Below are 16,365 nucleotides of genomic sequence, written 5' to 3' on the forward strand. Positions count from 1 at the left end.
GTTAAAATGTAGAAAGTAACATTTCAATTACTTTTTCAAAGCAATGTTACCTTTATCATTTGGTTACTTTTTGATTACTTTTTTAAACTGTGCAAGAAAGCTTAAAAGTAAAATATATATATGTACACTAATTTGTAAATTACATATTTTTTCTCTGTATCTGTAGCAATTAAAGTTATTTTGTATTTCAATATTGTTACACTGTTTCTTTGAACTAGTCACTCCCCAGCACTGTTTAAATGATTATGAAGGCAGGTATTCAAGTAAATACATATTGGATATGACATAAACATCTGTTTTTATTCTACCCTATCAAAATGTTAGGCTACTATCAGGGATTCACCATTGAGTGGACGGCACATTTCTGCCCCAAGCCATGCTGGTTGACCTGTCAGGTGAGGCGGAAATGCGTCCATGATCAGAGAGGTGTCCTTTAGCGGGGTGAGGGATCCTGCTGGGGCTGAGAGAATGAGACCTCAGCAGCCGCTCGGAGGCTCTCACTGCGCGCAGCGAGCTGTTGGAGATCATGGCCGCTGAAGAAAGTGAAGGAGACCAGCAGCCCGACACATTGCTGACAGATGATGCACCTGAGAAAACATTAGAACCAATTTGCACTGCTGGGTGTAAGGTATGTGGTTTTCTTGTGTTTTTTTATTTTTATGTGAGAACAAATATCCAAACCTGATGCTGTGGAAGTGACATGGTCAAGAAATTGGCAGTCCTCTGTGTCCAAACTTCTGCTGTTCCTCACAGCCTGAAGGGAGCGGAGGCTGGTCCGCAGAGGTGTCCGCGTCCTGTCTGGTGATGTGGCTGCAGAAGACACAAGGTTCACACTCAAATACATAAACACAAATGTATTATACCTATACATATGCTGTGTGTACCTTGATTCTGTTTCAGCAGCTTGAACTGGATGACTTGCTGGTGTAGTCTGGCCAGTTTTGGACTTTGGCAGCCCTGGTTAGCAACTGTTGGTGAGCGGCGAGGGGAAGAGCTCAGTGACGAGAGACCAGGCTGCCAACAAGAGGAAGAACAAATCTTAGTTTTATCTGATGCAGGTAAGTTATTACTATGTTCAACAGTGGTGTTAAAACAAGACAGAAACATTACTGATGGCTCAGGGCTTCTCGTCCTGGTAGGTGTGGAAACATAGGCTTGTCTTAAACCTGAAAATGATGAACCAAGGTTATCACAATCCAACCAAAATGTAGTATGCAGTGTACACTAAATCATAAAAACACTGCTCTGTACTCACTGGCTTCCTGTATACGGGCCATGATGTGGACGTCTGTGATGTCCTGCAGTCTGTGGTTTGTATATATCGTGGCGCGCGAGATGCTCAGCTCATTATGATCTGATTAGAATAATACATATAAAATAAGGGCTAATAGAATATATTACATTAAGATAGAGTTGGATCCTTAAACTCTCCCTTTTGTGTTACCTGAACTGACAGATGTTTTGTACATAGAGGAGCCCATATTATGATGAAAAACTGCAGGATGTCTGTAGTAAAAACTGCCTGATCCTGACAATACAGGAAGAGGGCATAAGATAAATGTGACCAAATTAATCAACCAAAATAAATCTTAAAATCAAAAATATTAGGCAGACAATAAGTGCTGATGCTTACTTTGATTCAGCCAATTTATCAGTGAACGACATGCCGCCTCCATCTCAGGACTGGGGTTATCCAAGACGTGTCGACACCATCTGAGGGCAGACTCACTTCTCTCCTCTAACTCCTGCTTCTTTGGAGACTCATATAACCTGTGAGGAATACGCAATTATCTGACACTGAACATATCTCACTACAGCTCTATGTCAAGGTGGACCTGTTTGGATGAGTTGTCTTGTCAAATACCAAAAACCAATAGCATCCTAACATCTTTTCAACTGCATGGGGACAAGGACAATCAATCAAACCTGGGTCTGTGTCTTATTTAAAGTTTAAGAAGATACATTACAGGGAGAATCATGCTGTTTGGATTTGTTGCACCATATGCTGTTTGTTTTTACTACACTTTGTCTATTTGACCAAAGAAACATTAGATAAAGCCTAATTTGCATGTTTGAAAATAATATTTCATAACACATGTAATGCATAACATTTTCTTGATGCAAGTAATTAACTGAAAATATGAATTGTACTGTCTATTAGTTCCTCTTTTTTTACATGAAGTGTCCATTAACATTGTCCCACCCTTAAGTGAGAAATAATGATTGAATTAAGCCCCACTCTCAGAGAGAATACTGCTGAAGGTCTGATGGCACCTACCAGCTCTCTTCGTCCTGCTCACCCTCCTCTACCTCAAGAAGCTCGACTGAGTCCAAAGCCGAGTCTTCTTCCCGGGAGTCTTCACTGTCCCAGCTGTCATTTTGACAGTTATACTTGTACAACATCCCATCCGTGGAGCAGGGTGAATGGCACCCTGACTTCAAATGATCTAGTCTTATTCTAGCATCCATGGCAAATGACCGATTGTTACAATTCTTGACTTCTGTTTTCTCAGTGTCCTTCCAGGTGCTGCAGTATGGATTTGAATTGCCCTTCAGCTGCAGAGAGTTGTGTGTTAACTCATTGCAGAGATGATGATGGTTTGGTCTTGTATCAAACTCCTCTGGTGGTTGATTGCAGATATACGGGCTCCAATCACCCTGGAGTTGGTTTTGGAGTTCCATTTTTCTCATCCAAATCCTCAAATCTCCTTTAAATTCTTGTCCTTACTCCTCCATTTTAACGATGTTAGGTGGACCAGAATCAGACAAAATTGGGCTAAATCTTCATCCTCAACAATGTGATTCTTTACAGTTCCAACTATGGTTATTTTGCTCTGCAGGAACTGAACTGTGTTTAGCTTCACCATAGCAACTATTGACCCAGATTTGTTGATTAGGGCGCTTTAGACACCTAACAGATTGGCTGGATTTAAGAAGCATCATGAGCTTATGTGGATTAAAGAGTCGAGGAGTTGCTAGCAAGAAAAGAAAAAGAGACACCCAATTTATATACCATTACAAACTAATATGGTAAACCTATAGGTTATAGCCTTGGTTGAGTGATACAATATTTCACAATCTTTTAGGGAGATTTAGGGTGCATTCACACCTAATAGTCCGCTTCTCAGGTGCGCACTCTCACTGTAGTTACTAGTATAAGATAAGACATGTTTTCCAGAACCATGTCACTTTTCGTTCATGTGGTGTTTGGAGCTTTTGCTGAATGTTTGTAGTGTACACACACACACACACACACACACACACACACACACACACACACACACACACACACACACACACACACACACACACACACACACACACACACACACACACACACACACACACACACACACACACACACACAAGCAGATTAACACAAGAATGAGAGCTTCCCTTAGAGCCATGTGAAACATAAGATTATCTTTCTTTCTCACCCAAACCAGCGGCAAAGTGCTTCTTTGTTCTTAAAGGCTCAAAGGAAATAAATGTAAATCAAATCAGATATGAAGACCATTTAATCAGCTACTTTAAATTATGTTAAATCGGGCTACTTTAAGTGATGTTAAATTGAAGCCACCAAGACTGATTTAAATGAACATGAGGGTTAAATGGGCTGCAATTACTATATGTAGCATGACATTGGCTCAACTTACAAAAACATAAAACATAAAAATTAGTTAAACTGTGAAAAGTTCAGGTTGCATTGTGCATTTGACAATTAGGGCATGTCCCAGTTAGCTAGCATGTAGCTACCTGGGAACTAGGAGGACTAGTTAACCAACTTGGATTTGGAACAGTTTGTACATAACTTAAATATGAAATTCAAGTTATTTCATATTCAAGTTGAGTTTTTAATCCATGTACACATGTGTATATGGTGTTTGTTTTAATGATGTACAATAATGTAGGTATATGAAAGCCCATTTCCGCCACTTAAAAAAAAAAGAAATCCCCATGAAAAGTCATAATTATGAGATAAAAAGTGCGCATCTTGTCAATATTTCTTTACTGCTTTTAGCCCCTTTTGTTGAACATTGTTTTCAGTTTAAGAACATGTTTACGTTTCAATGCAGAGAACTTTCTGTGAATACCTCAGTTAAGGAAGTAGTTTAAGATTGATGGTTTATATTGCTAGACTTCACTAATAACCTGAGTCTAAATCAATTATTTCAGACAACATACTGTTATGATTATTACATGGTTTATATGTGGTAATGTCTAGGGTCATTTGGGATATGAAAGACAAATGGAACAACCTTACTCTGTGTTTCATATGTTATATTTACAACTTGTGTTTATTGAAAATGAAAAGCATTTGACGTTCATCTAACCTCCAGAACACATGCACCAAATAACCAGCCCCACTGTTCTTTCTGAAGAAACACCACTTGACACCAGGTTCACCCATTAACATGTTGGGAAATAAGTGATTTATTACAAAAACAAGAGATGTCACAACTGACATAATCCTTTTTTAAGCACTATTCTATTCAGGCGCTGTTCTTGTTATTTACCAAAAGACAGCTTGGCATTTAAACCACTCATAAACGTATCGATGGATTACGATTAAAGGCTGCTGATGCTGTAGCAAGTTAGATTAAAATGCAGTCAAAATGAAAACAGCAATTTTGTATGCTATTTGTTTAAATAATTGAATAAATAATTCAATTAATACATGTGTGTATTTTGCATTTGTATCCTGTTCTTAGTCAATCTAAGGGCAACACATTACTTTGTGTGTACTTACAAATATATGTAGGCTACTGATAATATTTGGTACATCTTTGACGTGTCTCAAACAGCTACAATTATATTTTAATTCATCACAGGTTAACGTATATTATAGTTCTGACAATTGCAATCATCTCATAATGACTTTTTATCTCATTATTTCGACTTTCCTATCCCATAATGCATTTTTTTTGTTATCTCATAATGACTTTATATTTTTATTTCAACTTTCCTATCTCATAATTATGACTTTTTATGAGGTTTTGTTTTTTTTAAGTGGCGGAAATGGGCTTCCATATAGGTATTCGTTAAAACTTTTACTGAGTAGGCCTACACACCCACTCCAGTCCGTGTGTTGATCTCATGTACAGGACAGACAGAGAACCACATAATGACAAAGATTTCCAGATATATTTTTTGTTTTTATTAAACTATGTCCCTCCCATGAACCATGACTAACATCTCTGAATACACCCTGGCCTCTTCTCACACAAAGCAGAGCAGGTTGGAGGAGGTGTCTCCCCCTCCTGCACTTGCGCTCTGCCTCCCTGCCCTTCACCTCACCGGCCTGCTGTTTCCTCCTCCTCCTCCTCGTCACCACGGATGTCTCCCTGCCGCTGCCGCTTCGGTTAACACCGAGCGACAGGACTTCTTCAACTACCTCTAAAACAACAGCAACGTGGCGTAATTCTCAGAGGACTCTGGCGTGTAAAATATGGATTAACAGGGTACAAATAAAATAGCGAAGCACCACCTGCAACGGGGGAGGGAAATGCAGGACGAAAGCGGCAAAGCGGCACTCGGCAGCCCCGCAGTAGCAAGTGCAACCACAGCGCAGGTATGTTTGTTACACTCCAACCACATCACTTTGTTTGACTCCAAAGGAAACGTGGGTCACTCATTAGTTTACCCCAGGTTCCCTGGCGTTTACAGAGTTCGTGGCAGTAACATTTGTTTAGATTAAGCAGTCTAACCTGTCTGTCCACATTGCTCTCACCTCAGGCTTGCCTTCAGTTTCACCCTTCACACTGCAGACCGTAGAGATAAAGCGTGTGTACTCAACATATGTGTGTGCCCAGACATTTCCCAAGTGTTTACACGACCACACACACAGATGGTGGTTTAATGATGGTATATCCCGTTATTCAACTTAATTAAAGCACTTTGGGGAAATAATTGCAATGCCAATCATTGTTTTTCTCTGAGGTGAAACTTTTATTTTTTTGTGATACAATATTCAGGACTTTTTTGATGTACCTCTGATCTAGCTAACATTTACATTGGTGCTTTTTTAAAAGCCATTTGGGAAAGTCCTCAGCAAATAGATATTTCTGATTTTGAGAGCTGGAATGATCACACATAGTCTTCAATCTAATTTAATAAGCAATTGGTCAATGGAGAAGAAGACAGTAATCACCAGCAATTTCATTTAATTTCAAACCTTTATTTATACAGATAAATCCCATTGAGATCATTGATCTCTTTTTCAAGGGAGACCTGCTCAAGTAGTTCCACATGAAACATAAAAACATAAATAGAACAACAAAAGGACATCATACAGTTAAATTATAAAGGATTATTTTTTCAACATAACACCAAACCTCGCCAGACTCCATTTTCCAGTGATGCTGATATCTTGGCTAGGACATTTGCCTGGGGCTTTTCAATGTCACCTGTGCTTATTTTCTGTATATATTTCTGATTTTAATTGATTAAAGGTGGGGTAGGTAAGTTTGAGAAACCGCCTCGAGATACACTTTTTGTTATATTCCATGGAATGGATATATCTTTCGCTCTTTTTGCACAATCTTTTATACATTTATTTGAAACTTAATCAGCCCTCAGGTTACTCTAGGCACTGCAATTGTTTAAACAGATTCCTCAGTTATATTATCTTGGTAACACAACTACATATTGCAGTACAACTTGCAAGACAACTACTTGTCATTTTGCCTCCATAAGTTACATATGAACACATACTCTTATTGTGCAGGCCCTTTGGGGAGACCATACATCTCAAAAGACATTAGATTTCAAATGACTCAGAACTTCTTTAATGAAACTGTGGTTATTGTGTGGGTGTCATTTAAATAAAAGGTTAATTATTCCTCTTTAAACACATAACTATGGCTGTAAAAAAAAAAGCAGAAGCCTGGCTGCTATATCATTCTGATAGACTTCCTCTCTGCTACCTGATATGAGATGGTCAGAGATATAGATAGTTCCTCTCTTGTTCGAGGTGGATTGTCTGATTGACGGAAGAGGAAGATTTGTGGTTTTTAACATTTCAAGAGTAGACGGAATGGGGAGACTTTACACGCAGCTTGTTTGACATTAGAAATTAAAGATCATCTACACACTAAGACAAACTCTGTAATATTGAACCCAATTTGAGTACATTTTGGTACCCAGTACTGGTTCAAGCTAGCATCATGTCTGTTACTTTGTATATGAGCATAAGAACCACAGGGTCAACACACCCTTTTTATGGCTGAGTATTAGGGTTGCTTCCATTTTGTTTTTCAGCCAAACCTATGGTGGCTATTTTCGACTCAGTCAAAATGTCATATTAACATCGTAACCAGCAAATGTTTGGTTATGTACTTAATAAAGAATTATAAGAAAGGTAATTGATTCATGTTTTTCTGCTTGACTTAATGAAAAATATATTTTGCCACATATTTTGCATTATTATTTTTGCACATATGAACAACTTGACTACCTTGTCATGAAAGGAAAATGGAATTAGTTAATTTCAGAGTTATATTAATACCTGTATATGAATATCCTCTCTGACTGTAATTGTTCTTTCTCTAGAATTCATTACACTTAAACGGGCATAATATCAATCAAAATGGCCACAACACGACAGCTACACCGCAGCCACAGTTTGGCTCAGGAGCCCCGAGTCCTACACCCTCTCCAGTTCCAGTTATCCCAAGGGAGCAGTGGGGAGGAAAGTACGAGTTCCTGCTCTCCTGTATCGGATACTGTGTTGGGCTGGGGAACGTGTGGAGGTTCCCATACCTTTGTTATCGCAATGGAGGAGGTGAGCGGTCTACACAACACACTCTCAACAAGCATGTTCAATGCCCTCTGAAGTCTCAAATGCTTTAAATGCCTGGGTGTACCGTACATCTGTACTGATTTGTTACACCCATTTGGGAAAGAGGCCCTCTTCCCCCTGCCAATGGGTGTGCACCGTCCTCCTCACCACGCTGGCTTATTTTTTCCACCCTCAGTCCAGCGGTCTCCATGGCAGCCTTTAGTACTAACACACCAAACATTGACTAATCCTATAAGTTTTCCTTGATTACACACTAGACACAAGGTCTGCCTGTCCAACCCACACTAATACATCTCCATCTGAAATCCAACATGTTTAGACTTGACTAACAGTAAAGCGCGATGACATCATTGGTCTGTGAAGCTGCCACCTAGACAGAGATTATATAAATGAACCTTCCTTTACAGGCCATCTACATATAGTGATGTGGAAGTCTCCCCCCAGCACCACACTTTCTCAAACTGCTGTATTCCTATTCTTCACAGGTGTGTTTCTCATCCCCTACTTCATTATGCTCTTTGTTACGGGTGTGCCCTTGTTCCTCATGGAGCTGAGCTTAGGCCAGTACGGAGCAGCCGGCCCCATCACTGTGTGGAAATGCTGCCCTCTGCTCAAAGGTAACAACCTCCTGCACCATGCTTTTTATCCCAGGACACTTGCATACACCGTAATTCACTGACGCTAAGAGATAGTTATGTCAGGGTGGGGACTTATAACATAATTAGTTAAGGAGTGTTAAATCGCAGTTTTATATTAAATCTCCAGGAATCTTGAGCATCCAGTTTGAACCATGTGCAATCACTTGAGTAAGCAGGATCTCAAGTTGACATGCAAGTGCTTGTGTCATCAGTCAGCCCCGACAAGGAAAATAACCAGCTGACTCGCATCAGTTGGCCACCTCACTAGCATACGTCATGTGGCAAACCCTGAAAATTCCCGAGAGCTCTGTTGCTCACTTTCTAAATATAATCAATAATAAAGAAACCTTCGGACTTCACAAATATCGCCAGAAAAAACAGGATATAAGACATACTTGTGTACATCTTGTTTTTCTGTGTCTCTTTCTTGTAGGTATTGGTATTGGGATGCTCTGTGTGTCCTGTCTGGTGTGTCTCTACTATAACGTCATTATAGCGTGGACGTTTTACTACCTGGCTAGCTCGTTACAGAGCCCCCTGCCCTGGTCCTGTGATGCTATTGCCAATATAGGCCTCTGTGGAAACATCACCACCAACAGCTCTGCTGGTAGAGGCCTCAGCCCCACGGAGAAATTCTGGAAGTAAGTTGTTTTTTTATCATTTAAAAATAAAATGCTTAAAAAATATTCTACAGGCTGTTTTGAAACAAATAACCTTAAATGTTTCATTAGCGTGGACTGCTTTAAAGTCTACTATACATCTCCATGCATCTTCAGCCAGAAGGTTCCTTCACAATACAAACTCCCTTCTTCCAGGGAGTCATGGTCAAAAGGGTAACATAACCAGTTTCAGATCAAAACAATTTCAAACACATAAAGACACCACGATATAAATAGTTAAGGAAGAGAGGCGTTCAGGAGCAATCCATAAAACATTACACTGAGCCATGGATTATGTACCGTGCATTTTGTAAAAGACTGGAGTATGTTTAGAGTAATCATATTCCACACCCATGCTGCTTACAATACTGTTTTAGAAAGCTCTGATTGCACCTTGTTGCTGGTATGAAACGATGAAAGTCTGGAGATAAATGTAAACAAAACTGTGACAATAAATAGCTACACATGTATTTTTGTCCTCTGGAACCATCCTAAAAATGTAAATGTGAGAGTGATCCTTGTTCTTTACAAAACGTAATGCAGCATGTTAAGCAGACTCCACAAGTGTTATTTATAGTCAATATTTGGCCGTTTTTTTTGTTTTTTAAATGGACCTGGCAGTAATGCTGCACACAACTTGTTAACCATTTGTTTTTCTTGAACAAACACAAATATTCTTCACAATGACTGGACTCTTCAAACTGGTTCAACTGTCACCCTTTGAGCTAATATGACTCGGGACCTTAAACAAGCTTTTATGTGTTGCTGGAAATACAATTCATCATCTACATAATACATTTCAATATGCCAATATACATTCCTATGATGTTTTCAAACAACAGTTGTTCAACTTCATGACTGTAATACTTTATAACAGTTACTCCGCAGCTCTTTCAATACATCTTGTATGAAAGGCTGTGTCTCTGTCTCAGTAAATGTTAGACGTTATTGATATGCAGCAAACAAACCAAAGGGTTCAGAGACTGAGGCAAGATTCAATATCTAGGTGAGTTTGTTGATCCCTGTAACGGGGACTACTCGGCATTTAGAATTCTCTGGGGAGCTGAATTGAAAAGAGTCGGAGCAGAAAGAGGAAGAAATGACAACAATGTTGTTAGAACAACTCTAAGGCTATATCTATAGTTTGTTTTTACTCTAAAAGAAGCGAAGGGAGACATTTGTAAAATCACTATTATTCTTTTCTTTTTTCTTTTTTTTTTCTCTCCAATGAAATGGGGAATCAGAAAATAAGCTGTATGTGATGGTTGATATGAAAGTCACTGTTTGAAGGAAAATTGACGCCGTACACGATTTGTATCATTGTCTTGTAATGTACTGTCGAATGTCATGTTTTATGTTATTTGTGGACCCCAGGAAGATTAGCTGTTGTTATGCACCAGCTAATGGGGATCCTAATAAACTATAAACTAAGGCTTGCTTTGGCTCGTAGCACTGCATTGTTGTTTGCATGGATGCGTAATAAGTGTAGCACCACTAGCTAAGGAAAGAGGCGAGTCATTTTATCTATTTGACTTGTGTGTGTTGCAGCGAGCGTGTGCTGGGTGTAGTGAACAGTGAGGGCCTCCATGACCCGGGCCCTGTCCGCTGGCCCCTGGCCCTGTGCCTCCTGGCCGCCTGGATCATAATCTTCCTCTGTATGCTCAAGGGCATCCGAAGCTCTGGCAAGGTGAATTTACACATTGTTGTTATTGTCAGCTCTCACAAAACACACACACAAACACACGCAGACCGTCCTGCCCTTTGCTGGCACATCTTGTTTAATGTTATTGTGTGCTGTCTGTGTTTTCAGGTGGTTTATGTAACAGCTACCTTCCCATACTTTGTGCTCATTGTTTTGATCATCAGAGGGGCTACACTGGAAGGCTCTCTTCAGGGCATTGCTTTCTACCTCACACCAGACTGGAGCCGGTTATCTAACGCACAGGTACTTCTGATGTTAGACTGGAACTCATGTGGGTACGGTGGTTTCATTGCTGTGTTAAAATGATCTAGATATTTTCATTTTTTTAAGGCGTATTTTGGTCTGATACATTACAGGTGTGGAATGACGCAGCCTCGCAGGTCTTCTACTCTTTGGGCATTGGAGTTGGAGGACTGCTTTCTATGGCATCTTACAATAAGTTTGACAACAATGTAATCAGGTGAGTGTGTGCTCTTCTGCTCCAACTGCTACATTGTTGCAGTCATTAAAGTTTCGGTCTCTAACTCGCAGTTGTTGTTTTTTCAGGGACACTTTGATTATCACCGGAGGAAACTGCTGCACCAGCTTCTTTGCAGGGTTTGCTATATTCTCAATCCTGGGTCACATGGCGTGGAAGAAGGGAGTGCCTGTCGGAGAGGTGGCTGATACAGGTAGATACGGTTTAGTAATCCTTTGGTCCTTCTTTAATCCGGAAATCCATCCAGATTAAATAACACATGTTTATCAAAAGATGAATCTTAAAGGTACATTTCACCTTACACTTTATCTTTTGCCTGAAGTGCTGTTTATCATTCTAGATTGATTTGGTGTGAGTTGCCATGTGTTGGACATATTGTTCTAGAGATGTCTGCGTTTTTTCAAGTATCATCAAATTAAATGGCAGAAATAAAGATTGATGTTTATTTATCCAAAAACTATGAGAAGTGCCATCTAGTTCTATTTTATTGGAAATTAGGCAGATATGACTTTGGCTGATATATCTTATAGTAAGCAACTAACACCAAAACAATACAGATGAATAAATAGCAAAGCAAGTGAGAGGACAAATCTGTATTTTATATTTTGGGGTCGGTTTTGTTTCCATATGATAATATTTATTTCTGAATATAACTTGAACAAATATAACAGGACTCCTTTTTCTTTGTGTAAAGTAGCCTTAGGGTTAGTTTACTTAATTACTTAAAGAGTATATTCTATCAAACTGTGTTATGCATGAATTACCTTTTCAAACTTTACACATTTTCTAATTTGCCTTCAGGTCCTGGGTTGGCCTTTGTTGCTTACCCAGAAGCCCTTGCTCTGCTGCCGGGCTCGGTTTTCTGGTCCATTATGTTCTTCCTCATGCTCTTCATGATGGGGGTCGATACGCTGGTAAGGCCACACACCCGAGCAGGAATAAAGACCCATGAGTCCCCCTCTGTATGTTTGACACCTTCTGCTGTGATGCTCCACAGTTTGGTAACATGGAGGGCATCACCACGGCCGTGCTGGATGAGTTCCCGCACCTCCGAACAAACGCCCTGCACAAGTCCTTGTTCTTAGGCACTCTGTGTTTCTGCTTTTACCTGATGGGTCTCCTGTTGGTGACAGATGTGAGTGTGTTTAACTTTAGGAAGTGATGAATGTGGGTTCAAATGCCTCTGCTCTGTGATCAGACTCACATTTCCCATGCTGTCTGTGTCTTCATAGGGAGGAATTTACTGGTTCACTCTCATTGACTCCTTCAGCACTAGTTTTGGCCTCATCATCATCACCCTCTTCATGTGCATGGGCATCTCCTTCTTCTACGGTAGCCCATCAAACACCCCTAACCTTCATGTCAAACTCCTATCATTCATAAGAATTCAGGACACGTGATTCTTAGCAAGTTGTAAAGAAGGAGATCCTTGACTTTCTGTATTGTGAATGTTCATAGTAGGGCTGCATGATGTTTATTGTTTGAGCATGGCCATTTCGATGTGTGCTTCCTAAGGTTTTCAGCATTTTGTGAACACTGTTGTTTTGATGATATCTTGGTTGTTCCAGTGTTCCTAACATGCATGTCTTTATGAACTTCTCTTTTAGGAGTGAACCAGTTTTGTCAGGACATTATTGATATGATCCGCCATTGTCCCCCCTGGTGCACTAAAGTGCTGTATTACTTCAAAGCGTGCTGGGTTTTCTGCACTCCATTTCTACTGCTGGTGAGTAAACACACCAGAGGCCTGTACTACGAATCCAGTTCAACTTACCCTGGATATGTTTGAGTTACCAGGCTTACCTAATCCAAAACAAACGCGCTCTCGCTAAACGGTCCTACGACGCTGGTTATCAACTCGGTAACTCAAGAAGCTGACTCAGATAAGCAAATATATGATACATTATGATGTGAACAGTGATATGAAGGATAATGGGACACATCGACGTCTGCGCTCACAGTGCCGCGGACTGTGCGTAATGTTACTTTGATCCGGTTACTTATGTTGTGGCAGATATTTAAGTAAGCTTTCTTAACGCTAATGTTATAATAGTCAGATTGCTCTGAAGATGGAGGTGATATTCTATTCATTTTCATGTTCAGTCAGTTGATTTTTGCCGACCGTCTTTCCTGCAACGGCAGTTTTTCTGTATTTCCTTTCTCCTGTAATATGACTTGATCGCTTTAAACTCCGCACACTGAGCTCTGATTGGTCAGCAGGCAGTGCTTTCACCGAGTTGATCTCTTAGCCTGCAACCTAACCTGCTCCGGACCAGGCTAGCCGTTCAGCATAAGTTACCATGGAGATCTAGCCCGCTAAGAAGTGAACTAGCGTCATAGGACCGGAAACCCAGAGATTTCCCTGAAGTTAGCTCGCTAAGCAAAAATCCGGCTTCGTAGTAGAGGCCTCTGTACTGTTGTTGTTGTTGTTGTTGTTGTTGTGTTGTTAGTTGACAACATGCAAAACCATGTCACAGTAGAGGCACACAATACAAATATGAACTTTAAAATGAGGACACTAGGGCCCTTTTTTAAACTTCCATAAATGCAGCTGGTTTATTGTGTTATCACATAAAGTAAGTGTTATCCTCTGTATAATCCAAATGCATTAAATGTAATAGGTTTTTGTATAATTATTTCTACTTAAACGTGGCCATATCAAGGCAATGGCCTTCACTGCCAGCTGAAAGGTTATTAAATGTTATTTGATCCTTTACAGTATTGTCGGTTTGCATACGTAGCAAAATCCATGTTACATCAGTCCCTGTTATTTCTGCTGCTCTTGTCACCTAAAGCAAAATGTTGCACTTACAGTCAAAGGGTAATTTGATGATGGGTGACAGAATGTACTGTCCCAGTGAGTTAAAATCATCCCAATAAATGACTAAAGAGTTATTTGTAAACTGAGGGAGAACCAAGTATTATAAGTCTATTAACAAACTGCTCCAACTAAGAAAATAAAGTACACCACTACTTTGAAATGTAGCCCACTGTTCTGAAAAACAGCAGTTGTGAATAATTCAAGAGGAGAAACTGACATTCAATCTGATCCCCCCCCCCTGTAGCAATTCTCTGATGTCCTTCTCATTCACTCTTCTTCTGTTGCCATTTCCCTTTGTGGCTGTAGCTCATCCTGATTTACATCTTCATGGAGATGTACAACACATCACTCCACTACGGGCCCTATGTGTATCCACGGTGGGGTAAAACGCTGGGCGTTTGCATCGGAGCGACCTGCTGTATGCAGATCCCCATCTGGGCAATTGTGGCCCTGTGCAAAGAAACTGGAACACTGAAAGATGTCCGTATCAGCACCATGTCACTATTTCATGATTAAACTGACGAAGAGTATCTGTTTAAATATGTCCTTTGCTTCCCTTTTTGCAGCGTTTCCAGAAATCGATCCGACCCCTGAATTCCTGGAGGGTAAACTTGAACAGCTCCATAAGAGTAGAGCAGCACATGGAACCGGAGAGGGTGGAGGCTCCGTTCACTATCACACTCACAGACATGGACTTTACTGCGATGAGGTGGGATGCGGGAACTGAGGCGTGAGAGCACTGATCAATGCAGGGTGATAAGCAAACTAGGTTGTACATTTGTTGTATCTATATTATTCGCCCCAGCTAGGCTGTGTCTGACAGCCTATGTCTCCTGCAGGGCAGTGTGGACTATTGCTTTATTTATATCACTATGTACTGTATGTTTGAATTTCATTTTCAAACTCTTTTGTTAAACATTGTGTAAAATGTAAGTTTGCAGCTAGAGTTGGGATCGGCTTCGCCTTAGATGGTATAATGAGACATTTGGATGATGATAATGTAGCATAATATCAGATTTATTTATAATCATAGTTGCAAAGTGCAATGAATAATCACTGACAACACTCGACAGCAGCTGAGGGAACAGATTGTGTCATGTACGAATAGAAGGGACAAAAAAGTGCAGTGACTCTTGAAGCTTAACTTCAGCAAGCTGGAAAAGTGACCACAAATCATCGGCCTGCCAGAATACAAACTGCACTGAGTCAGGAATACTTTTAACACATTTAACTTTTTTAATGAATGATTTCTAGAATTAGGGCTACAATAAATAAATAAATTTGTAAATAGAACTTGCCAAATCAACTATTAAGTTATTAAGTAATGTCCATGTGTGATCATCTGCAGTTCTGACAGTTCCTGCAGAAAATGTAGAAATCAGTTAACTTTTTTTCACTTGCTCCGTATATATTGATATTATCAAGTTTACAAATATTCTATAGTAGTATTGTATGCAGGCTTCAAGTCGAACCAACTTTACTACTTCAAGAAGAAAATAGATTGCAGTTAGTAGGCATTTAGTTTTTAGTGTTTACTGGAACTTCACCTCGACAGTTCTTAATGGTAGATTGCATCTAATTACATAAATGTATTAGCTGACAACTTTCTGAGGGCACAAATGTTGATTGGATTTCAGGGCCTTTTTTAGAGAAGACTTCAAAATCAGTTTGAATGTTATTTATTGGCAAAGTGGCCACGCTGCTTAATTTATTATTTACATTTGATATTGGACAATTATTGAACAAATACTGTTTTTAAGACCTTAGGGTCTTAAAAACAGTATTTGTTAAATAATTGTCTTAGGGCCAATGATATCAAACTCTGGACATATAGACAATATGATAAGGAATCAGGGGAGACAGCTCACTTTGACACATCAGTCGCATGAATCAGGCTGTATATTCCTAAACTGTGTTTATGACCCTCGTGTCCTGTTGCAATTCCAGCATACTAAGTCGTGTATTTTTTAAAAGGAAAATAGTACTTTCTCTTAAAGCATCTTTCAAGCAAACTTTGAAATGTTTGAACATTTTATTATCCTTTATTTTAGGATTGTATCTCATGTTTTTTCTTTAATTTTAACATATGTTTGCCTTTGTACACCGTGTTGCCATTCTGTTGCATATTGCTGTGCACTGCACAGTGAATAAATATTGTTATTGCCTTAATATCTTTCATTCCTTTTTTGTGACCTATTGGATACTACTTTCTTTGAAAGATGGCTGATGAAACTATTTAAGACTGAGTTAAGATTAGTTTTATCTG

General features: G+C 39.7%; 1 protein-coding gene and 1 pseudogene across 1 annotated transcript; one reads left to right on the forward strand and one right to left on the reverse strand.

Annotated features, from left to right (window-relative positions):
- Positions 1 to 339: 339 nt before the first annotated feature.
- Positions 340 to 2,682, reverse strand: LOC117458047 (SLAIN motif-containing protein-like; annotated as a pseudogene).
- A 2,537-nt stretch (positions 2,683 to 5,219) lies between these two features.
- On the forward strand, positions 5,220 to 16,268 carry slc6a7 (solute carrier family 6 member 7). The gene is made up of 14 exons (XM_034099889.1): positions 5,220 to 5,572; positions 7,552 to 7,783; positions 8,287 to 8,418; positions 8,873 to 9,080; positions 10,647 to 10,785; positions 10,909 to 11,043; positions 11,157 to 11,260; positions 11,347 to 11,471; positions 12,080 to 12,192; positions 12,276 to 12,413; positions 12,511 to 12,610; positions 12,886 to 13,004; positions 14,406 to 14,579; positions 14,666 to 16,268. The coding sequence occupies exons 1-14, from the start codon at positions 5,507 to 5,509 to the stop codon at positions 14,831 to 14,833; spliced, it is 1,953 nt and encodes a 650-aa protein (XP_033955780.1). The 5' UTR covers positions 5,220 to 5,506; the 3' UTR covers positions 14,834 to 16,268.
- Positions 16,269 to 16,365: the final 97 nt, after the last annotated feature.

This window comes from Pseudochaenichthys georgianus, chromosome 14, assembly GCF_902827115.2.
Source record: "Pseudochaenichthys georgianus chromosome 14, fPseGeo1.2, whole genome shotgun sequence".
Classification (NCBI taxonomy): domain Eukaryota; kingdom Metazoa; phylum Chordata; class Actinopteri; order Perciformes; family Channichthyidae; genus Pseudochaenichthys; species Pseudochaenichthys georgianus.

What these genes read in the sequence shown, in the direction of transcription:
- slc6a7 (XM_034099889.1), top strand. Translation starts at nt 5,507, where the DNA reads ATGCAGGACGAAAGCGGCAAAGCGGCACTCGGCAGCCCCGCAGTAGCA. An exon ending in CAAGTGCAACCACAGCGCAG is followed by an intron (nt 5,573 to 7,551) that starts GTATGTTTGTTA and finishes TTCTTTCTCTAG; the next exon opens with AATTCATTACACTTAAACGG. An exon ending in GTCTCCTGTTGGTGACAGAT is followed by an intron (nt 12,414 to 12,510) that starts GTGAGTGTGTTT and finishes GTGTCTTCATAG; the next exon opens with GGAGGAATTTACTGGTTCAC.